This window comes from Physeter macrocephalus, chromosome 20 (genome assembly GCF_002837175.3).
Source record: "Physeter macrocephalus isolate SW-GA chromosome 20, ASM283717v5, whole genome shotgun sequence".
Taxonomy (NCBI): domain Eukaryota; kingdom Metazoa; phylum Chordata; class Mammalia; order Artiodactyla; family Physeteridae; genus Physeter; species Physeter macrocephalus.
Window position 1 is genome coordinate 20,693,304 of NC_041233.1, and position 23,861 is coordinate 20,717,164.

The 23,861-nt window shown below is 38.6% G+C and overlaps 3 protein-coding genes across 7 annotated transcripts in view; 1 reads left to right on the forward strand and 2 right to left on the reverse strand.

The window, feature by feature from the left end:
* Positions 1-4,689, reverse strand: part of PBLD (phenazine biosynthesis like protein domain containing) — a 44,059-nt gene extending 39,370 nt beyond the window's left edge. The window contains exon 1 of the mRNA XM_028480916.2: positions 4,259-4,689. The gene's annotated coding sequence lies outside the window, so the exon portion shown is untranslated. The remainder of the gene's footprint in view (positions 1-4,258) is intronic.
* On the forward strand, positions 3,630-15,063 carry HNRNPH3 (heterogeneous nuclear ribonucleoprotein H3). 5 transcript variants are annotated; one of them, XM_007121065.4, is made up of 10 exons: positions 3,630-3,808; positions 8,854-8,988; positions 9,512-9,650; positions 10,163-10,347; positions 10,804-10,890; positions 11,177-11,292; positions 12,311-12,446; positions 13,164-13,259; positions 13,340-13,432; positions 13,838-15,063. In XM_007121065.4, exons 2-10 carry the CDS (start codon positions 8,877-8,879, stop codon positions 13,912-13,914), a joined length of 1,041 nt encoding a protein of 346 aa, XP_007121127.1. In that variant the 5' UTR covers positions 3,630-3,808; positions 8,854-8,876; the 3' UTR covers positions 13,915-15,063. The 5 variants fall into 5 exon arrangements, with proteins under 5 accessions (XP_007121127.1, XP_007121126.1, XP_023987916.1 ...); XM_007121064.4 differs by having other exon boundaries at positions 3,631-3,827; XM_024132148.2 differs by having other exon boundaries at positions 3,662-3,808; positions 10,163-10,302.
* Positions 15,064-15,080: 17 nt separating this feature from the next.
* RUFY2 (RUN and FYVE domain containing 2) overlaps positions 15,081-23,861 on the reverse strand; it is a 78,900-nt gene continuing 70,119 nt past the window's right edge. The window contains 4 exon segments of the mRNA XM_055080956.1: positions 15,081-17,679; positions 17,682-17,713; positions 17,716-17,818; positions 23,487-23,535. Coding sequence (XP_054936931.1) covers positions 17,536-17,679; positions 17,682-17,713; positions 17,716-17,818; positions 23,487-23,535 — 328 coding nt within the window. The 3' untranslated portion in view covers positions 15,081-17,535.

Genomic DNA, 23,861 nt, shown 5'->3' on the forward strand with positions numbered 1-23,861 from the left:
GTGGCGCAGTGGTTGGGGGTCCACCTGCCGATGCAGGGGACACGGGCTCGTGCCCTGGTCCGGGAGGGTCCCGCATGCCGCGGAGCGGCTGGGCCCCTGAGCTATGGCCGCTGAGCCTGCGCGTCCGGAGCCTGTGCTCCGCAACGGGAGAGGGAGAGGCCACGACAGTGAGAGGCCCACGTACCGCAAAAAAAAAAAAAAAAAAAAAAAAATTAGAGAAAGTGTGCTAGGTGCTTTTTTCCTTTTAAGTTGCAATTTGTTTACTTAGTGTATAATTATTCTAATTGGATGAGACCTTTTGGCTTCCCTAATCCCAGAATGAACACTAGGGTGACTTGAAGATACAAAAAAGTATCAAGAATATAAACTGTAATTAAGTCTTGTCTTGAGAAATAATTTTGAATTATGATGGAGAAGACTACTGCTTTTTAAAGAGAGCAGATATATATAAATCAAAGAACAAGCATTTCACAAAATCTTAGTAAGACAGATGTAGTGTTCAAAAGGCATTAGACACACTCCTAGAAACTTATTTGTGGGTTTGTTACGTTTTTAGCTTATTTGATTTTCCTGTAGACAAAAATATTGTAATCCAGTTTTTATGTTATTTCAGAATGCCAGTGGGGGTATGTGAACAACTATCTTAGCCAATTTTTAGTTAATATGCCTTCCCTCCCCCAAGAGTACAGTCTCTTTCAATTTCTCTCTCTTTCTTTTTCAGGCTCTGCGTGGAATTTTCCTGTTCCCTTCATCCTGGTGGTATAATCAGGATCACGTGTTAGCTGTCTTGTTTTCCTCTGGGCCGTGTGGGTACTTCTATTTCCTTCTCCTTTTTCACCTCTTCTCTCATTTTGGCCTCTAACAAGACCCTCTGCAGGGTCCCTCTGATCTCTGTACTAATAGGAAAGCACTGAAATGACGAAAAGGAAGACAGAGGAAAAAAAAAAAGCAGCTGGGAGTCCTTAGTTCTAACCATCTCTATGGAAACAATTCCCCAGAGACCAATCTGGAAACAATTCAGTACGGACCACTGGAGCAATGGTGAGCCAATCTCACCAAGCCTTACAGGACTCAACGTGCAAATGAGAATAGTTGATAGACATTTTTTTTTGAGAAAAGTAATAAAATAGGAAGCCAAATAAAAATTAAGTTTACCCCTATATAACGTACTTTTTTTTAAAACTTAAAACTTCCTACTTGCTGTAATAATAAAAAAGCCAAAGGCATGCATGTGCCAATTTCAAGTCCTTCCCAAGCATTCACACTGGCAAACAGCAGAATGCCCAATACAACGAAATGTGGCCAAAAAAAACAAAGCATTGCAGTTTGGTGGTGAAAAGTCCTAAGAATGATTTTAGGATTATGGCCCGTAACAATAAAAGTATGTGGAGAGAATGACAAACTCATTCAGGCAGTAAACAGATTGTTTGAATTCACGCAAAGGGTAAAAGGGATTACAGAATTCCATCTACCAAATCAGGTTGAAAGACAGAAAGGATAAGGTAGTGATGTAATTTGAATCCAGGGAAGAACTCCATCTGAAGCAGAAGCTTGGAGTCTTACTAATACAGCAATTATTAGAGAAAAAAATTAAAAAGAAAGCGCCCCCGAGCCCCTCAGTGTCAGACACTAAGATATCAAGTTTCAGTCCTGTTCAAAAGTCTCCAGCCAATAAACCGTTAACTGCAGGTCTCCAGAGATGCTAACTGCAGTGTTAGTTAGAAATAACTTCAATCTGGGGACTTCCCTGGCAGTCCAGTGGTTAAGACATCGCCTTCCAATACAGGGGGTGCGGGTTCGATCCCTGGTCAGGGAGCTAAGATCCCACATGACTTGGGGCCAAAAAACCAAAACATAAAACAGAAGCAATACTGTAACAAATTCAATACTTTAAAAATGGTCCACATCAAAAAAAAAAACTTAAAAAAAAGAAGTAACTTCAATTTGCCTAAAATGATGTTTGTTCCCTTAAAGGTTATTTACATCTCCAGGTAGGTACATAGTGCTTTAAGACCCTAAGTCCCTGGAGTAAAAACCACTTGGGTTTAAATCCTAGCTTCTGCCACTAGGTGTGTGACCTTGGGCAACTTTTTACATTTCTCTAGAACTCAGGCATACCACCTGTAAAATGGGGATAATAATTACTATTTTTCAGGGTTATAAAGAGTCAGTGAATTGAGCACAGCACCTAGCTCAAGCAAGCTCTCAATCATTGTGAGCTATCATTACATTATCGTTTCGTTTTTCTATCTCTTGTAAATGATGACATTGACTCTTACCCTTCTCTAAGGGTTATTTTGACGGAGTGGTCTCAAGAAAGACAGTAGGGCATTATGACCCAGACAATTCTTACTGTCGCACACTTGTCTTAAGCAAGTTTGAGGATGAATTAAAGCCACGAAATGGAAGTTTCCATTATATGACGGTAACTGGCCTCCTTTCTCCACCCTACACACTGCAAACCTCATGAAAAAAATTATTCAAGCTTCTCCACTGCTAATACCCCTTGCTCCCCCTCATCCCACTCCCGACGGGCTTCCTAGTGCCTGTAGTACAAAGTACAAAGTCTTCGGATGCTGAAGGTGTACAACTTAGGTTCGTCCACATTTGCAACCTTCGGGAACATCCGTGTACTCGAACTCATTTCCTTCTCTCCCTCGCATTTGACATGTTCCTTCGTTTGCACTTTAACTTGCATTGATCTCTGTACTAGGACTGCCCTCCGCTCTTACAGAAATTAGGCTTGTTTGTTTTTGGGTTTTGTTTTTGTTTTTCCCTAAAAGCTGTCACTAGGAACCTCGATGGTATGCGAGCCAGCACAACCAAAAATCATTAGGCGTCACTTGTTCTCGCAAATTTCAAGAATGCAAAGCATTATTCAGAAAATAACCCGAAATCGGGTGCCGCAAGCGGCTGATGGGTCACTGAGATTACAAAATGGGAGACATTAAAAGTGAGAGAGAATGCGAAAGCGAGAAGAGGAAGCGAGGAGTGATCTGCAGGGAAACTTCCATCATGAACATCCTCCCCCTCGCCCCCAACGAGGCCCGCGTTGGGGCGACTGGGCCGGCAGTGCCAAAGCCGGGGGAAGGAGCCCCAGCCCGAGAACCCAAATCAGGGCCTGGTGGACACTCTTGTATCTTCCCAGCTGAGAAGCCCTACTATTTCTACCGCATAATGCAAACATGGAGGACAAGAAAAGCCCTCCCCGCGTTTGGCGGTCGAACCACGTGGCTCTCTTTCCACGCAGGTGACGCTGAGGTAAGGGCGGGGCCTTTACCGAACTTGTTCTTGGTGCGGCAGAGCAGCAGAGAACTTTTCCACACCCCGACGCCACGGTTCCTGCAACACAGGACCACTATTGCCTCTTCACATCCTCCCCGAGAGAGCAGAAGGGTGACCTCTGAGGATCTGATAGTTTTATGGGAAGCAAAAAGGTGGAGTTCGCAACCTCTTTCTTTAACTGGACTAGCTCCAGGATCTTCTCCACCTCTCCGCCCAACAACCGGGCTTCTCACCAACGCGCAAGCGCACTTCCTGCCGTCCGCGCCAAGGCTGGGCCAACTCTCTTGTCTCGCGTGAGTGGGGCCGGTCGGTCTTCCTTGCTCTCGCTCCACCCCCTCCTCCTCGCTCGCTCTCTCCCATCCCCCCAAGCCAGTCGCTCTGCTGCGCAGCTCCCTTAGCGGTTGCCGCCGCCGGAGACGGTTGGAAGAACCGTTGTGGGAGCGCTGCACGAGGCGGGCGACTTCTCCCTGCTCACGACCGGACCCCGCGAGCACCGGAGTCGGCGGTACTGTCGCCCGACAGGGTATCTGAAGTAAAAGGGGGTAGGTTGGGCTGGTGGTTTCGAGAGCGGAGTCGGGAGAAGGACGAAAGAGCGACTGGGAGGGGGTGGGGCTGCGGGGGGGAAGTGTGGAGGTCGCCGCTCGGAGGCGGCCAGGCTGCGTGCGCCTCCCAGGCGATCTCCCACTTCAAGGAGGGCGGCCTGCCGGGGGGAGGAGTTACTCAGGTGGAATTCAGTGAACGAAACCGAGCCCCGAAGTGGGGGTCATCCAGCACTTCACCTCCTTTCCCTGCTGGTTTGGCCTCCGCCATTTTGGGTACGGCGGCGCGGCCACCTCAGCTTCCCGCCCTTCTCCTCTCTTTCTGTTTTTTGCCCCTCAGCTTCCGAAAACTGATTTAGAAGTCCGGGGGGTGGTTAAAGATCCGTGGAAGGGATGAGGGTGGGGAAGGAAGCGAGCAGGGAAAGGCTGGGCACCTGGGTGGCGGGAGGATCTGGGCCGTCGGGCGCGCTCCCGATGGAAATGGCGCCAGATGGGCCTGGCCTCCCACCGCGGCCTCCCTTCCTCCGCAGTCTCGGCTGGGCTACCTGGGCCGGCGGGACTGCGAGTGACTTCTGACGCAGATTCCCAAGATGTGAGAGGCTGGAGCTGGGGGAGGAAAGCCAATGGCGACGAAGGCGCTCAACTCCCAAATCCAGGACAAAGGAGCCAGACGGCCTCCTTTGTAATTCCGCCGCCCGGTGGCGAAGGCTTTTAAGCCAGGCTTGGCTGCCGGGCGGGGAGGGGGGGAAGGGGCGTACTCTCCCTAGCTCTTTGGTCTCTAGGACAGCTAGATAAACGAAAAGTCTCCGGGGCGGAATAAAGGACGCTTAGCCGGCCCTTATAGTCCAGATTTGGAACTTCGAAAAGAGTACGTACTCATTTTCCAAAGGGTTTTTTTTCCACGCTTCTCTTAAACGTATCGAAAGACTTTGTGGGTAATTGTTTTGTAAGCAGAAAAGCGGGTGACTTACCAGATAGGAATGTGAAATGGACTTATTTCAAATAGGTCGTCTGGATCCAGTGAACTGTGGAACTAGGCTTTTGGAACCTGTGGGCGGGGGTGGGATGGTTTAGCAATGGTTTTGTGTAGTTTGGTAAATATTGATTGGGTTAGAATTTAAGTAGGAGTTTTATTTTGGGGAAACGGTTGTTAAAACACAACCAGTGATGGCAAAACTGTGTGTATAGGAATTGAATTATTAAATCTCCAAGGGTTGGATTTTGTGCAGATTGTTTGGGCATTAGGCTGTAGAAGTAAGATACTTCAAAATACAGTTAGGGTTTATTTTCTTTTGGTAGCTAAGCATGTTTTCTATTTGGTGTAGGACTGTAGTAACGTTTTGACCAAGAAAATAAGCCTGCTCAACAGAAGGACAAACTGCAAGTTCAGTCATGTGATGCTGTGATGATTTTCGGTCCTTAGAACAGTCGGAGAACTGGTTCTGTAATTTTCACTGAAGACCGTACAAAAGGGACAGGCAGGCTATTTTTCCAGCTTTAAAAACAAAAAACTCTTCCAGTTGTTGAAGATGTTTTATGATTCTTGTGGACTTTGAAAAGACAGCCCAGAGTTTCCTATACTAGTTTCCTAGTATGTGACGTAACAGTTTCCCTGATTGGATTACTCTAGAAACCTTTTTTTTTTTGCCCTCTTTTTCATCTGCATCATAATCTGGAAATCCATCTAATTGCCTTTATATTTTTAATAACTGTGTTCTTCTGGTGTTCTTGGCTGAACTGCAGTGGCTGGTAACGTTGTAGAGAAGAACTTGATCATTTTAGAGACCTCACCAGCTTTAGGTACTAGAGGTGTCTCTAATTTTGTTTTTATTTAAAATTAATGATGGGACTTCCCTGGCGGTCCAGTGGTTAAGACGCCGCACTCCTAATGCAGGGGGCACGGGTTCCATCCCTGGTCGGGGAACTAAGATCCCACATGCCTCACGGTGCGGCCAAAAAAATAAAAAAATTCAATTAAGGAGCAAGCACAGTGAAAGGGAAATGATGTACAATTACCATGTTAAGCATTTCATCACCACTTATTGACGAAATTTTGAAGTTCCTTCTCATTTTTTTAGCAGCGGACTACCATTTAGAAAGTTATTAATGCATCAAACCCTTACTGTATGTATTATACTTCGGAAAATAGTATATGCCTTTGTTATAAAGGAATTTTATCTCTTTTGGTCTCTGTTACATGCTTTTTCTTAACAGTTTTGTGATACAGTTCACATACCATAGATTTTACCCATTTAAAATCACACAACATGTGGTCTTTTGTGACTGGCTTTTTTCACTTAGCATAATGTTTAGGAAATTATATTTTAAATCTCATAAAAAACTGACTAAAGTTATTTTAGTATTTCAACTGCTGGTATTTTAATTGGTGCTAACACTAGGAATTCTTTAAAAAGCATTGTGATTAGCCATGACTCTGTTGCAAAGAAAGGTTGAGATGGATTATCCTGAATAATTAGGAAATGCCATTTAGGTAGTTGCCGAGAGAGCTTTATTAAGGTATTAGAGCAGATTGTCTTTTTTAATGTGTTTAGAGTTCGTCTTGGTTTTGTTTTATAAAATAGAATTCTAGGTTCAAATTTTGAGTTTTGAAGAGATAATAGAGTATGGCTTTCTTTATTGTGTACTCTTCATACACATGGGACGGAGAGTCACCCTATAAAATAGTTTGTCTTCCGAATCTGCTTAATTTATCCTGATTTAAAATTGTGTCAACAGCTTGGTATTTTTTTTATAGGCTATGTTCATTGTTTTTATATAGGTCTCATTGGTATAGGCTGATCCAAAAATCAGAACTAGTTTGCTTCCCTAGTATTTCTTGCAAAGTGCTAATAAGACTTATAGTAAAGATATGTCAGTTTCTTTTTTTTTTTTTTGGTATTTGTTCCTGAAACAGTACCTTTACATTGAAAAAAAGGAATGTTCTAAATGAAATAAAGCCACATCTACGGTCTTTTCACAACAGATTAGATTGGCTTTGCAGAGTTGTTAAGTTTTTCATGAGGAAGTTAACATTTGAGGTTAGAGCCTCCCTATTTTTTCCTATTCTGTTCTTAAATTCCCCTTTGTAGAAAAGTTTTTAGGTTGCTGCCTGTTTTTGTTTTTGTTAAGAAAATGATAAAGATCTCCAAAATGTCTCAACTTTTTTCTCAAAGCCTACTTTCAGGGTGACTCTAGAGCTATTTTTTTAATTGTCTAGCTAATCACATATCCTAGTAAACATTTCCAGAGACCCCTTTTTTCCTCTCTCTGCTTTAGACAGTTCCTAAGGACACTTGAAAACTTAAGCCTTTGTTGACTTTGAAAAAGACTTGTTGTAACAGTCCTTATTTCCTTTCAAGATTCAGGATGGTTTCCTATCCTTTAAGGTTCAGTTAATTTGTTTGTGGGTTATTTCATTAGTTTTACAGAGCCCCTTAAAATCCAATAACAATGGCCACCATTGAATGATTACCATGTTGCAGACCAAGCACGGATTCCTTAACAGTCCAGTGAGGTACAAGTACCACTGCTGCACTTTACAGTTAAATGCAGAGGTTAAGTAGTTTGCTTAAATTAAGTAGCCAGTGAGTGGCAGACTAGGGATTCAAACCCAGGGTTTCCTTTCTCTTAAAAGTTCTTCCCAGTTATTTGTGTGCATAATAGTTAGTTGTAATGTCAGATAAAAATTCGTATTCCTATTTTGAACAACTGTGTCTAGAGTGGCACTTAGCATTTAAAAAAACAGCAAAACACGTACCAAATGTGATTCGTATGCCAGAGGTATTTGCTTAATAACCACATTTGGATAATTTCTAGATTAGCTTGTTTTAAATGCGTGGATTCTAGGGAAAAAATTTTACTCTTTTGAGATGCTACCCCTAACAGTTGCACTGATAATTAGATTGTGTGAAATTAAATATTAGTGAATACTGTTTATATGAAATATTCTCAAGCTTAAAGGAATCAAGTGAATAAATTGTTTTGTTTACAGGGGAGGAGGTGGTGAGGGAAAGGTTTGAAATATTCAGGTGAGTAGGATTCCTACAGCTGCATAGTGAAATTTATAAGATGTGGTAAGTTTCTGCAGCTGAAGGACTTCTGCATTAACCTCTTTAAAATGTTCGGGAATTTTAAAAGAAAGGTTGATTATCTCGGGAAGGGAATTTGGTGGATGGTTCTTTGGGGGGGGCAGAAGGAGGGTGTCTCGTACGGTTTTTAATACTTTTTGAATGTGATTGCATTACTTTTTTTAAAGTTCTGTTTAAAGTAGTGAGTAAACTGGTTTTTAATATTACTATCTTCAGTAATTTCCAAACAGGTGGCTTCAAAAAACTGTTTGAAAGCCATTCACTTTTGAGTGCCCTTTTACCTCAGTTTTAAAATTCAGCCTAATTAACTCAGTAATTGTAAAACTTGCTTTTGGGGAGTGTTTAAATCAGGTTTAAACACTGATAGGAATTTTTCCCCCTTCGAAAACAATTTGGTGTGTTCAGAATTACAGTGCATCTATTAAGCTGAGACTTTTAAATACCATTTTTCCAACATCAAAGGAGAATACTCGTTGTACTTGTGACTTAGGCTCTTACTGTGAATGAATGATGGTACTGTGTACAACTTTTGGGTAATTAAGTTTTAAAGAATTTGCATAACTATTCAAGTGAATAATGAAACCTGGAAAATTTGAGATGTGAGGAAGAGGCTAGAGTTGACATTAAGATGACAGGGTGAAGAAATAGAGTTTGAAGACTGATGGTGGAATTATGTAAGTTTTCTTAAAATTGGTTAATATATAATATTTGATACTTAGAAATTCAGTACTTTGGGGGGGGTCAGGTTTCACTGCCTTTTCCCAGTCTTTGCCTACCCCCAAATAGACAGGTGTTGTACTGTTGTGTTGTGACGCTGTCACTGAAGTCACTGAACCATAGTTAACATTTCCTGTTGTGCACCACTGAGAGGTGTTTCTTCAGTACCTCTGGCAAGAGTGTATTTTGATTGACTGCTTTATGTGCTTGTTTATTTTTTATAGCATTTAAATCAAACGGTATTGAGATGGATTGGGTTATGAAACATAATGGTCCAAATGACGCTAGTGATGGGACAGTACGACTTCGTGGACTGCCATTTGGTTGCAGCAAAGAGGAAATAGTTCAGTTCTTTCAAGGTACCTCTAGTATTAGTCAAAGTTTAGTAGTATTTTAATTTTATATTTCTATTACTCAGTTTTTAATTTGTAAAAACCCATTTGTTTGGGGGACTTTTTGAGTATATCTGGGTTAATGTATTAAGTTACGAAATGTGCTCCAGTTAATATTCAATACAGAATGTGTAAAAATATATAAAACCTAACTAATACACAGTAAACTTAATTGAGAGTAATTATATGTGATGAAATGAATCATGAATTAGCATATGGAGCATAGTTAAGTTTGATTTTTTTTTCCATGTAATATTAGGTGGGCTTTTAGAGTGTGTGTGTAATTTTAAAAGACATTGGTCGCAGAAAAATTTTTATGTAATCCAATAATATTTGAAAAAAATCTTCCTTTTATATTATGGGGTGATGGGAAAACTAAGCTTTTTTGTTTTGTTTTGTTTAGACTTGTTTTAAATATTTGATTCAGATGGGAATGTTTCAGCCTTTAACACTGTTCCCCTTGATGGGGTTATTTGTCCTTGGGTTAAAGGGTTGGAAATCGTGCCAAATGGGATAACATTGACGATGGACTACCAGGGGAGAAGCACAGGGGAGGCCTTCGTGCAGTTTGCTTCAAAGGAGATAGCAGAAAATGCTCTGGGGAAACACAAGGAAAGAATAGGGCACAGGTGGGGATGGAGAGTTTGGGATGGTGTTAAATTTTATTTTTGGGGGTTGTGGGTCACTATTGCTTAAATGGGGGGGTAACAGTAACATTTTTCTGGGGTAGTTTAAAAGAATTGATAATTATCTAAATTTAACTTGGAAACTACAGATTTGGGTGGGGAATTAATGCTATAATAGTTTGCTTAAATTAAAATTAGATTGTTTCCATTTTTTTGTAGGATGTTGTTGATAAATGCTTTTGTATAATCACCTGTTTTCTCTAAACACCTATTACATACTAAAGGAAACAAGCTTAAAATTATATTTTGTGAATTGTTTTCAAATGATTTGTATGTAAAACTTAAATATTAATTATTTAAGTTTGTAGGTGTAAAAAATGTTAACTTTTGGTGTATTTAGGCAATTTAAATTGGGTTATATCTAGATGTAGAAAAACTTACTGCATTTTGCCCAATATTTTATTTACTCTAGTACGTTTATGCTGAAACCTGTACCTTAAACCATTTTCAAATAGGTATATTGAGATCTTCAGAAGTAGCAGGAGTGAAATCAAAGGATTTTATGATCCACCAAGAAGATTGCTGGGCCAGCGACCTGGACCATATGATAGACCAATAGGAGGAAGAGGGGGTTATTATGGAGCTGGGCGTGGAAGTATGTATGACAGAATGCGACGAGGAGGTGATGGATATGATGGTGGTATGTGTATCTAATGAACAAAGGTTCTGTTGTCATTTTCTTAATGTTCCTGACACTTTGTCAAGAAATACAGAAATGGCAGTAATTCAGTACCTACTAGGTTTTAAAACCTGTTCATGAAAAGATGGATTCCCATGGCCAGCTATGGGACTTGATTGATGCACATATTGGCACCTGGTTTACTTACACAAAAATTTTTAAAAGATTGTTACGTTTTGACATTTTCTGTTTGGCATCAGGGTGAAAATTAATTTTGGTGTCTAAATGTATCCTTTTCATATTTTTAATTTCCACCAAGTGTTAACTGCTTTTTTCATATGCACTAAGTTGGAAGTTGCAAACTTTGTGGGAGGGCGGAGTTGCCAGACTGCTTGCCACAAAACATGCTTTTGTAAACTGGATTATAAAATTTGTCTCTTCAAAGCTTATTCATGTATTTCTCCTTAAATTACACAGGTTATGGAGGTTTTGATGACTATGGTGGCTATAATAATTATGGCTATGGAAATGATGGCTTTGATGACAGAATGAGAGATGGAAGAGGTAAAATAAATATTAAAGACATAGTCATTTTTAGGTGAATTTCAGTATTTGCTTTACATGCACTTAGTGGTAATATAGGTGACTTGTATACAAAAGTCAACTCAGGCGTATTTCAGTGCATTCCTGCATAGGGCTTTATACAGATGTATACTTACAGGAAAATTCTCCATTTGATATTTAGAACAACTATAAGTATTAAGATTTCTTGGCATTGTCCAAAAAAAGGGTGTAAATAGGAAAAGGTGTGTATAGGGAAGAAATAATCTTTGGAAATTTTATTCTCTAGGTATGGGAGGACATGGCTATGGTGGAGCTGGTGATGCAAGCTCAGGTTTTCATGGTGGTCATTTTGTACATATGAGGGGATTACCTTTCCGTGCAACTGAAAATGACATTGCTAATGTGAGTAATTTTAGTAATTTATTAGTGACTTTATGCATAATCATAGTCTCTAAATTTTGAAAATTCTTTAATGTACTCATCTTTGTCTTTTTAGTTTTAATGTCAAAAAATCCCTTTAATATGAAAATACCTATGTCCTTATCTTCACTAGTTAATGAATATGTGTCCGTTGTGTGCCAGCCTACATAGGATTCAAGCAAGTTAAAAGCTACATTTATAAAATCCAATTAATAATTTCGTGAAAGACTGATGAGCAGAGTGGTGATGAGTGGAAGATTATTTCCTTGTGTCAAGTTTTGAAAGTGTTGTAAATATGTGACAAGTCAGTAAGTTTTAGTGGTGTGGTTTAGCTTTCTAGGCTTATGTGGTGATCAGAAATTGAACTGAAAATAATGGTAGTAGATGCTGCTATTACTGATTTGAAACTGGTTTGTTTCAAATTGGTTAGAGAATCAGCAAATTTCAGCCCATGGGGCCAAGTCAGTCACTGAGTAGTTGTGATAGAGACCCAGTGGTCTCTATTATTTATCAACTAGCACTTAAAGAAAAATTTTGCTGTTGATCTTACTGGGAACCAATTGGACTAAGTTCCAGGTGCCTTTTGGGGTCACTTAAATCTGGTTAACTTGTGATTAGAACTAAATGATGTATTTTGGGAGCTCTGCATATACAGTGGGTAGGTTTATCAAACTCCATTGTTCTGAGTCATTTAACACCCAGTTTCTTTGCATATGTCAGTTTCAGGTGACTTTTTTCAAACAATTTTGAAATACCTTTCTTGGGAGTGGGCCAGGGGAGCTTACTCTTCTCCCTCTCAGTATAGTAAGGAAAATATGGCTTTTTCATTTGTTTAAGGTAAACTGTTCTCTAGCTTAGAAATGTTTTTTAAATTTAATATCCCCTGGCTTATTTTAAAAGAGATCTCCTTTGCATTTGTTTTAATATACTTAAAACCAAAATGTGTGGTAATTGGTTTTCAATAATCTAAATAGAAAAGTAAAATAAGTGTTTTCTTTAGTTCTTCTCACCACTAAATCCAATCCGAGTGCATATTGATATTGGAGCTGATGGCAGAGCAACAGGAGAAGCAGATGTAGAGTTTGTGACACATGAAGATGCAGTAGCTGCCATGTCTAAAGATAAGAATAACATGCGTAAGTGGTATAATTTTCTCATTTGTAATTCCTCAAACGTAAGAGGTTCTGGGATCTGTAGGTAACTCTTAGCAGTCTGGGGCCTGAAACCATGTGGCCTCTAATAAGTTCAGACTTCAGTGGCTTTCTATTGAAGTTTACTCAGACTCTTAATACTTGACAGATTATTAGAGTTTAAGTTACTAAAGAGAAAAAAAATATGTATTTTTTTTACTTGCCTGAGTTTCTGTGCCATTTGCAAATTCTGTTTCTTAACGTATTCGTTGATAACTTGGGTAAGTTATTCCTGCATGTCATCAAATCTGTCTTTAAGCCATTAAATTTAAACTCCACTAGTGATTCCCAAATCTGGCCACACATTGGTCACTTGATACTTAATAAGTTGTTCCAGACCCTATCCTCAAGCTACCCTCAATATTCTAATTCAATATTATGAATGGGCCTGGAATATGTTCTTAAGACGTATACCAGCAGGTTCTAAAATAATGAGTCAGCCCTTTTATAGATAAGGAAACTGAGGGCGTCAAACACTTGTTACTTGTTCAAGCTTGAACAAAACTTAGATTTTAGTCCTATCTGGCCTTCACTTTGTCACTCCACTAGGAATTTGCAAGCATACTTTTTCAAGTTAATATTAGCCAGTCAACCTTTTCACACTTCTGCTGATAAATTTGATTCATCATTCCTTTCTCCCATATTACTTTTTTTTCCCTAAAGAACATCGATACATTGAACTCTTCTTGAATTCAACTCCTGGAGGCGGCTCTGGAATGGGAGGTTCTGGAATGGGAGCCTATGGCAGAGATGGAATGGGTATGTAAAGTTTGTAAAATAAGTTGACTTAAGACACTTAGCAATCAGTCTCAAACTTTTTTTTTTTTTCTTTCTTAAAGATAATCAGGGAGGCTATGGATCTGTTGGAAGAATGGGAATGGGGAACAATTACAGTGGAGGATATGGTACTCCTGATGGCCTGGGTGGTTATGGTAAGTGTCTGGTTACTCTGGTTCAGTTTGTGTTAGTCCCCTTATGTAGTGCAGAGTTAAAGTTCATTTATTGTTCTTTTTAAAAAAAAAATATTTATTATTTGGTTGCGCTGGGCCTTATTAGTTGCAACAGGCGGGCTCCTTACTTGTGGTTCACCGGCTCCTTAATTGCAGCATGCGAACTCTTAGTTGCAGCATGCATGTGGGATCTAGTTCCCTGACCAGGGATTGAACCTGGGCCCCCTCTATTGGGAGCACGGAATCTTACTGTGCCACCAGTGAAGTCCCTTTTTTTTTGTTTTGTTTTTTAATTGGAGTATAGTTGATTTACAATGTTGTATATATTTTTAATATCTTATGCATTTATATCTTCTAAACGGTTCTTAATGTCTTTTTTTCCCTAAGGCCGTGGTGGTGGAGGCAGTGGCGGTTACTATGGGCAAGGTGGCATGAGTGGAGGTGGATGGCGTGGGATGTACTGAAGCATAACCACCGATATAAAAGTCCTGACAACAGCATCTGGTCTACTAGACTTTCTTACAGATTTAATTTCTTTTGTATTTTAAGAACTTTATAATGACTGAAGGAATGTGTTTTCAAACTATTATTTGGTAAAGCAACAGATTGTGATGGGAAAATCTGTTTTCTGTAGGTTTTATTTGTTGCATACTTTGACTTAAAAAATAAATTTTTATATTCAAACCACTGATGTTGATACTTTTTATATACTAGTTACTCCTGAGGATGTGCTGCTTTCATAAGATTTGGGTTGATGTATTTTACTATTAGCTCTACAAGAAGTAGTTTAGTGTAATCTTAGTGGACAGTGGTTCACCTCTGCATAAACTACAAGTCTTAATGAGCAGACATCTAGAATAGAGCTTGGAAAATAATTAGTGTAACTCTTTAATAATTTCTCCTTGACAATACTGTAAATATAAAACCTTAAAGAGTTTAGGTGGCTTCAGGAGTATAAATTCAGCTAATTCTATATTATTCTTTTTCAAAAGTCATTTATCAGGCATAGCTCTGAAATGTTAATGATCTAAGAGGTATCTATCTGGCTATATGAATATTCATATTTGTGTTACCTGCAGATGGGAGTGTTGAAAAGTCTAAATTCTAGCCCTAGATTTTAGAATAAATCCCCTCAGCACTTGACTGACGTACCAAAAAAATGTTTCCCAAAAGTGATAGTTGTAAGTTCTCAAAATGTCTTAGACTAAATTAAGGTTCTCTGACATGAGAATTCAGTGCAAGTAGAAAGATATTTACAATGGAGTATAATTCTCACATGTATTTTCAGTTCCAGCCCAATAGTTAAAGCATATGGTTTTTTAATAACTGTATAGATGACTACTTTAAAAAAAATGTAAGACACAAGTCCATGTCTTGAGTCTTGCGATTGGATTTTGCATCTGATATGTTTAGTTTTAGAGCCATTGTGTTAAAAAATTATATGTAGCAAGGAAAAGGTGCTTTTTTACTTTTAATCCCTTTGATCAATATGGCTTTTTTCCAAATTGGCTAATGGATCAAAATGAAACCTGTCAATGTGAATTCAGTTATTGAACTTGTTACTTGTTTTTGCTAGAAATGTTATTAATGTAATAAATATCATTGTGGGAGATAAGAGTAATGGTGTCTGTCCTAGAATGCTTTGTGTCAGTTACTGATTATAAATCAAATTGGTAGAAGGTACTATGTCTAATTGAAGATTAGAAAGAGTGACTAAGGAATCATTTCTGCTTGTTAGAGAAGGCAGCTTGATAACATAAGTGGAGCCTATCAGCTGGAGCAATGATTCATCTTACTGCCTGTACTCCCTTAATTACCTATTTAAGTACTAGGCTCATACCACTTTTTTAAAAAAGATGACGTGCTTTTATTTCCCCAGGATTACCCTATTAAAACGTACGCCTTCTAAAGTGGGCTAATTTTTCAAATCTTTTATTATATAAAATTCACATTTTAAAACTCTGGATAGAAGAATTACAATCAATTCCTTGGCACCATGATAGCATTACTGTGGTAGTACTCCTAGATGAGGGAATGAATGGTATGTGAAGTTCACAAAGTACAAATTGACAGTTCTGTAACAAAATCCAAAATTAGTAAAATGGTTTCTAGATAAAAGTCAAAACAAAATGGAGCAACTTGTATTACTGTCATAAAAGCCTGCCTACAAAAAGCCCAAATCAATGGCGATGACATGAGTTTTGAGTGGCAAAGAATTTAAAGGGGGACTAAAAATCGTGGTTTATTTGTTGAATGAAACCAGCCTTGGAATTTAACAAAATCACATTTTAAATTTAAGCACAGTTATAAAAAAACAGTATTTGAAACTTCTCATTTTTGCTTATTCTCACTTTCAGCAATCATAAAAATGTTAATCCAATCCCATCAGTACAAAATAGTTCCAAGAATATAATTCACGTCTCATATTCCTATCAGCATTAAGGACCACCTATAAATTGGTATGTCAGTTGTAACTGAACACTGAAAACTGGATTAGGGAGAAGATAAATCTGAAAGTAAAATAATGGTTTCATACTTTGGCAATTTAGAAAATTAATTTTAAACTTCAATGGAAGACTGTACTCTGAGGAAATAATCCTATAGAATAAGCAACCATATCCTAGCCGGAGGGAGGTAGCCATGATTCATTAATGCTCTTAGGAGTAATGTAGATACCTATGACATGTTTAAAAGGTTCTCAGACTTAAAGTGCATGATTTAAATTAGGCTTAAAAGTAGAACCCCAAGTGGTGAGCACGCTGTTCAAATGGTTAATCATACAAGGGTAACTGGATTAAATTCTTGCTATGGCAGGGATTAGTGTTTATCTCATGCTTGAAATAGTTCAAGTATGAATTTAATGGCAGGGCTGAAACCACATCTTTAGGCCCTGGCTTGGAGGTGCTCAGTAAATGGTAAGTATTTTATTTTGTATATATACTGTAGTAGTAGACTGCTACAGTGTAATGCTTCCTAAAAGTTAATGGAATGGAAACAATACAGAATTTTTTTACTCAAGACTCATATCAAAAGCAAAGTTTTATTATTGCATTTTAGATTTCTTTTTAAATGCTTAGGGGAGAATCAAATCAGTAGCCTGTAATCCCTGCTACATTTTTTTCTGGGGAAGGGTTTATTTATGTTTTGACTTTCAAAGGGGATATGAGTCCTCCCTAAGAAATGCATATGGAATTTTTTTTTCCCCCCAGTAAGCGGGACTCACTGTTGTGGCCTCTCCCGTTGTGGAGCACAGGCTCCGGACGCGCAGGCTCAGCGGCCATGGCCCACGGGCCCAGCCGCTCCGTGGCATGTTGGATCCTCCCATACCGGGGCACGAACCCGTGTCCCCTGCATCGGCAGGTGGACTCTCAACCACTGTGCCACCAGGGAAGCCCTGCATATGGAATTTTAACTTTCAAAATAAAAAGTTTTCAGGCAAAATAATACCTCTGTAACGCGCTGTTATCTGAAAGTTATCAGCAAATGTCACATTGACTTTTTAGAAAAGGAAGGCCTTTTCTAATGCAAAATGGGCAGAGGAAGGCAGAGCAAATAAATATTGTTGAAATCTTACCAAGGTAATGAAAAATGTGTTGAAATATAAATACTTCTAAAATGTGCATTTCCGATCTTTCAGAACTGTGAAGCTTTAAAGTGCATTAAGAAAATTACAGGCACCATCAAATATCAGTTTGACAATCTGGAGAATAAAACAATCTGAAGCCCTATTTTTAAGGTCTTTACAAAATAAGGCAAATGTGTTAGCTATGCTATCTGACCTCTCAATGGCATTAAGAAAAGAGTTACATGATTACTACATCAGGAATTAGGATAAAGTTACTGTAAAGCATGCCCTATCAAATTCTGAATTACAGTGGGGAAGGAAGTGTCAAATTATACAATTTATAATTCCCGTGAGTTGAATATGTGGAAAGTAAAACTGGTACCAATGCTGTCTGAAAGCTGCTTAAGGACTGTCTGAATACGCTGTATACACATTCATACATAGCATTCATCGTAGGTACTTTTCATACATAAGAATTTAGTTCTGGAGTATTAGGGCAAGTTAGATGAGCATCTTTGAATCAGTAATGCGTGACAGGAATCACAAACCCGTACTGGCTTTGGTGAAGAAGGCAAAGGCAGTTCGTTGTCAGAGCAAGCATTACAGAAAATTTCCCCACAGTTTCTACAGTGGTGCTATTAAATGGAAAAATCAGAGAAAAAAATTTTGAGTAAAATTAGCCATATTTGCAACATAACTTTGGACTCACTTCCTATCTCCCTTACCTTTCTCTTAGAGAGTGAGAATTCCTTTTCACAAAGTTTACAATGTGTTGCTTCTTTGTCTTTCAACCAAACCAGTCCCTAGTAGGAGGAAAAATACAAATATTAATGCTCAAGTTGGTAACAAAGTTACATGTGAAAATATTTTCAACCAAGAGCGTTTTATAGGAATAGATATGTATAGATTAACCAAAAATGAGTCCTTTTCTTTGACAGATATACTGAAATAGTTGTAGATTTAACAAGTGTGGAATTTGCTTCAAAATAATCTGGGTGAGGAAGAAGGGATGTGGGTTGAATATAAATAAAGCAAGGTTGGCCATATATTGATAAATAGTGAAACTGGGTCATGGTTCATTTTATTCTTCTCTTTACAACAATATTTGAACATTTCCATGACAAATGTTTTTAACAAAACTCTATTATGGATAGTAATTCTCTTTAAGGAGAGACTAGTAAACCTACACGGTTGGAAACACCTCATAGATTAACTGTGTTGTTTCCTTTACTCATAGAACTACCTGTTAGATCTGTGGGAAAGAACTACAAGACAGAGCTGCCAAGTAAACTATGAAAAACGTTAACAGTCAAACTTTTTATCTTAGGTATTGGCATATCCCAGTGATCTGTTCTAGGGTGTGATGGCTTAGGAGTGAATATGATTTGAACCTAATACATTTTTAGAGGGTGTCAAATTCAGAACCAGGCAGATCCATCTCCTGACACTAAACATGGTCCTAAAGTAAATCGCTTGAGGAAATTGGATCCCAAAGATTACAGGTGGGGAATTTTGAAGTGTGTCCATATTTCATTGGAGATCAAAGAAGCCTAACTAAAAGAATTGTGGGCTGACTCACATGATAACTTCTTTTTGAAAGGGCTATTTTATCTTGAAGATTATGAGTTTGGAGGAACTAAGGTGATTGGCAGTGGAAAGATTCAGAACGTGACATTCCTTAAAAATTTATTGACTTAAATAACTTTGTGTTACACATAATTAAAAAAAAAAAAACCCTTTACACTTTAAAAAAAAAAAAAAAAAGGAAAGAACCCTAAAGAATATCCAGTCCAAAAACACTTAAGGATAAATTTTCATTATGTGAAATGCACGAGTCTGGCATTATGTATATATACCTTATATACAGCAAATCCACAAAATTTGAAGAGATTTTGGAAATCAGATGATTGAGTTTGTTATTTTAGGTAAGACTTCACCTTAAATTCAGTTCTACACTGCTATTAATTTCCCTCACCTTCTGTAACTCACAAATTTAATAGTTACTATGTAAACTTTAGTGGCAAATATAAGTAGTGTTGAAGAGGTGGAAGTTAACTTGATACCTAAAACTTCTAACTTGACCCATTCTTTCTTTGTTGTTGTTGTTGATTTAAATTGAAAACAATTATTGAAGAATTTGGAGGGAAAATTTTGACCCATTCTTAACTAACCAAGCTCTTGGCTAGAAAAAGCATTTTTTTTTTCCCTATGAAAGCAACTTTGTTAGGTGGTGTCCATTTTATTTCGAGAAGACCTAAGTGAAAGAAGAGTCCTCTGCTTCTGATTAATCTCATCACATCTCCCTTTCAGAAACAGCCCAGGCTAAGCTACATTGCTACTTCTTCCAAAGAACCAAGTATATCTGATTACCACTTGGGAGATGGAACAAGTGCCACCTACAACAGTGTACCTCTAAGCCATAAGACCTTTACCAGCTAATGAGAGAAAAATCTTCCAAGCAGAAAACCCCACAGACAAATTTCCGAAAAGCTTGAGTTGTCTTGAAAGCCTTTTCTACCTGACAGAATTCTTTGAAGAAAGTGAGATGAGGACTAAGTATTCACAGATCAAGGTCACAAGGTTAATATCAGCTGTTTTTATTTCACAGTCTTAACCAGCAGCTATTATCTGATATAGCAGAGGTAAGACAAATGGTATTGGGTTACTGCACTTCAGGCAGTCTAAGGCTCCTTAGAACACAGGATTGTAAGTGAAGGTTAAAAAAAAAAAAAAAAAAGAAAAGAAAAGGGAAAACCTAGACAGCTCATATCAGACACACCAGCAGAGTCATATGATTTGAATCGTGGAATTTATTTTTAAAGCAAGATGGGGCCATAAAGATAATTCAATCCAACTTGAAGAACACCATAAAAAGGAAAGTGATTTGCCAAATGTCCCAAAGCCACCTAGTGGAAGCAACTTTGCTTCCTGCCCAGCTATTATTTGTAAGGGATGGAGAGCCTGATGTGAAGCAGATTTCCAAGCAGTAACATTTGGTTCAGAAGTAACCTTCTGACAACAGGGTTGAGCTTCAAACTTTATTTCCAGACTTATTTTAATTTGACTGAACTTACCCTGCCCCTCTCCCAAAGAGAAAAGCTGTACACTGTAGGGTAAGCCTAGTGTATTAGCTGGAAGGGACCTCAGAGATCAGCACCTTCAAGCTTACATTTTACAGATAAAAAAACTTGAGACCCAGACAGCTGAAGTAGCTTCTTCAACGAAACAAAGCTGTTTACAAGCAGAGCCAAAACTAGAAGGGAGCAAGCTACTGCTCGGCAAACAAATGGCTATTTTTCTCTGCCCAGTTCCAGAATGTCAGCCACCCAGCTTAAATCCTCCAAACAGGATATTAGAGGATCCTTCTCTAGAGAAAGTCAACTGCCCCAGAGAGAAGTCTTGTAGGTACTAACATTGAGAAAGGATACCCATCAGTTCGGTAGTTAACAGATTTCTCTATGCTTGAGGCCTACCAGTCTATTACAACCCACCCCCATCCACCTAACCAACACACATAGGGCTTTCAAGATTTTTTTTGTGCCTTTTATTGAAATGGGGAGATTATCCAACATTTGAGGAAAGATTGGGGCATGAGGTACTCCAACCAAAGAACCCAAGAATGGAATTCAGAAAAAACAGAATGGCAGTAGCAAAAGAAAACTTTAAAGAAACTATAATGAATATCCTCAGAGATAAAATAACAGGATGCTATTTTAAAAAGGAAAAATGAGCGAATAAAAGCCTGCTGAGGGACTTCCCTGGTGGCACAGTGGTTAAGAGTCCACCTACCAATGCAGGGGACACGGGTTCGATCCCTGGTCCGGGAAGATCCCACATGCTGCGGAGCAACTAAGCCTGTGCGCCACAACTACTGAGCCTGCACTGTAGAGCCCACGAGCCACAACTGAGCCCGCATGCCACAACTACTGAAGCCCGTGTGCGCCTAGAGCCCATGCTCTGCAACAAGACAAGCCACCGCAATAAGCCTGCGTACCACAAATAAGAGTAGCCCCCGCTCGCCGCAACTAGAGAAAGCCCGCACACAGCAACAAAGACCCAACAGAGCCAAAAATTAATTAATTAATTAAAAAAAAGAGCCTGCTGAATATTAAAAATATGGTAGCAGAAATAAAAAAGTCTCACAGAAGGCTGAACCTGAATCCAACCAAACCTTTAGATTTAATTTCCAGTTTACAGGCTTAAATAAGGGGATAGAGTAACAAATTTAAGACTACTATGAACAAGCAATCAGATAAAATCTGAAATGTGAGAAACTGTAAACTGTAGGACAGCTGTTCCAGACCCATCAACTGAACAATAGCAAGGACCAAAAAAAAAAAAAAAAAAACAGACAAAGTCACATATAAATCCATTTTCATACATATAAAAACAGGGAAATCTGGATAATATTTTGTTAAAGCTAGACATGAATGATAAAACTATAAGAAAAACAACATAATGATTAACAAAAAGTAGAGGACTGTTACTATAGGGAGAGGAATGCAATCAGGGAGCACACATGTTCTATTATAAGCTAAAACAGAGTATGCCAGTGTTTTTAAGTTATACTATATGTGTCCTCTTTTGCATATATGATATATATTTAACAGTGAAAAAATTTTACAGAGTTTAAAAAATGACAGTTGGGCAGACATCCCTATGTATCTCCTAAAAAAAGTGTGAAAGCAGAATAAAGGCATACAGATTCATAAAATCTTTATCTTCATTCACCATTTCCTAGGAGGCTACTAAAGGAAGCATTGCCCAGTGGGGATTCCCTGGCAGTCCAGTGGTTAGGACTCCACGCTCTCACTGCAGAGGGCCAGGGTTCAATCCCTGGTCAGGGAACTAAACTCCCACAAGCCGTGTGATGTGGCCAAAAAAAAAAAAAACCCACAAAAACAGTTGAAAGAATGAATGGCAGCAAAGGGAAATGCCAGGACAAGAGTGACCAGACCAGGGACTTCCTTGGTGGCGCAGTGGTTAAGAATCTGTCTGCCAATTCAGGGGACACGGGTTCAATCCCTGGTCCGGGAAGATCCCACATGCCGCGGAACAACTAACCCTGTGCGCCACAACTACTGAAGCCTGCACGCCTAGAGCCCGTGCTCCACAACAAGAGAAGCCACCGCAAAAAGAAGCCCGCGCACCGCAACAAAGCGTAGCCCCGACTAGCCACAACTAGAGAAAGCCCACGCGCAGCAACGAAGACCCAACGCAGCCAAAAATAAATAAATAAAATAAATAAATTTATTTTTTAAAAAAAAGAAGAAAAAGAGTGACCAGAACAAACAGGAGCAGTAAAGCAGAGACTCCAGGAGGGATGACTCCGATGGAAAAAGAAAACTAACCAGTTACCCGATTCATTTTACCATGTGAAAACCTTTTATCAAGAAGCACTTTACAGAATTGTTTGAAAGTATAAGAAAACTCTGATGCTCAAATACAACAAAACTTAAAGGGGCGGGTAGGGGGAGAGTAAATATTAACTCCAGAGGAAATAAAAAGTAGTTCAAGAAAGAAAATATAATTGCAATATACTACCTGGCCCAGCAAGGAACAATATTTAAATAGTCATAATAAAGAATACACAGTAAATAAATGTCACAAAAACTTTTACTTAATTATACTGGGAGGGCAGTGAAGAGAAGACAGACCAGGGTGAGAGTGAACAAAACTCCTCATCCACCATGCTAATGAGGCAATAGACAGGTCTGAATAGTACTTGAGAAATAGGGGAATAAATACCAGAAGAAACAACTAAAGGAATTAAAAGTAGCCTCCTTCTGGTGGCAGGAGCTGGGGTGGAAAAGGGACAAGAGGGTGAAAACAGAGACTGCTTCCATTTTTTTTTTTTAAAGTCTTCCTAGTACAATTTGACTTTTTAAATTACTTTCATGTAACACTTTGATAAACCAAATGGGTAGCTTGTGTAGTAGGAAGCCTTCTGTCACTGAAGTACTCACACAGGGACTGTATTTTCTCCTGTGTTGTAAAGAGATTCTTGCAGCCAGATACATTCAGAACCATATACTAATAAATTGTACCAAATCACTTTCACATACATTAACTTACTCAATATTCAAAGCAACCCTATGTAAAATCATAAGCTAATTTCAGAAGAGAAAACTGAGACTCCATGGGGATATTTGACTTGATGAAGGTCAAAAACTAGTAAGTAATAGACTAGCACAGGAATTTAAGGATTATCAAATTCAATTTCACTCTATCATGCCACACTTTGTAGGAAACTGAACAAAATTATTTCCAAGGTCATTTCCAACATGAGGAATTTTAATAATGTGTTCCAGAGGTATAGGGAAGAGATGGACCCCATCATACAAGCTCCCCATTCACTGCTTCTGCCTTTATATATCCCAGGATTCAATAATAGTACACAGGGCCTTACCTTTACTGGAGACTTTCACATATATCCATACCTTCCTACTTGAGGAAAATACTTACACTCACCTGCAATGCTTTGTTGGCTTCTTTTATATCTTCTATTTTAAGTTTTGATCTAAAAAGATTATAAATAGGTCCAAATTTCAGTACACATTTTAAAATATAGACCATCTAGTAATTCATTAGAAAGGTAATGAATTTTCATAGGATATAAAATTGTATATACTATATTATCCTAATGACCCTCTTTGGCTAGTGGGATTATATTTAATATTTTCCTATATTTCCAAAATGTACTAAAGCAAAAATAGTTTTGAGATTTAAAATTTGCTTTTTTAAAGAAAGAATATTGGGCTTCCCTGGTGGCGTAGTGGTTAAGAATCCGCTTGCGCGCAGTGGTTGAGAGTCCGCCTGCCGATGCAGGGGACACGGGTTCGTGCC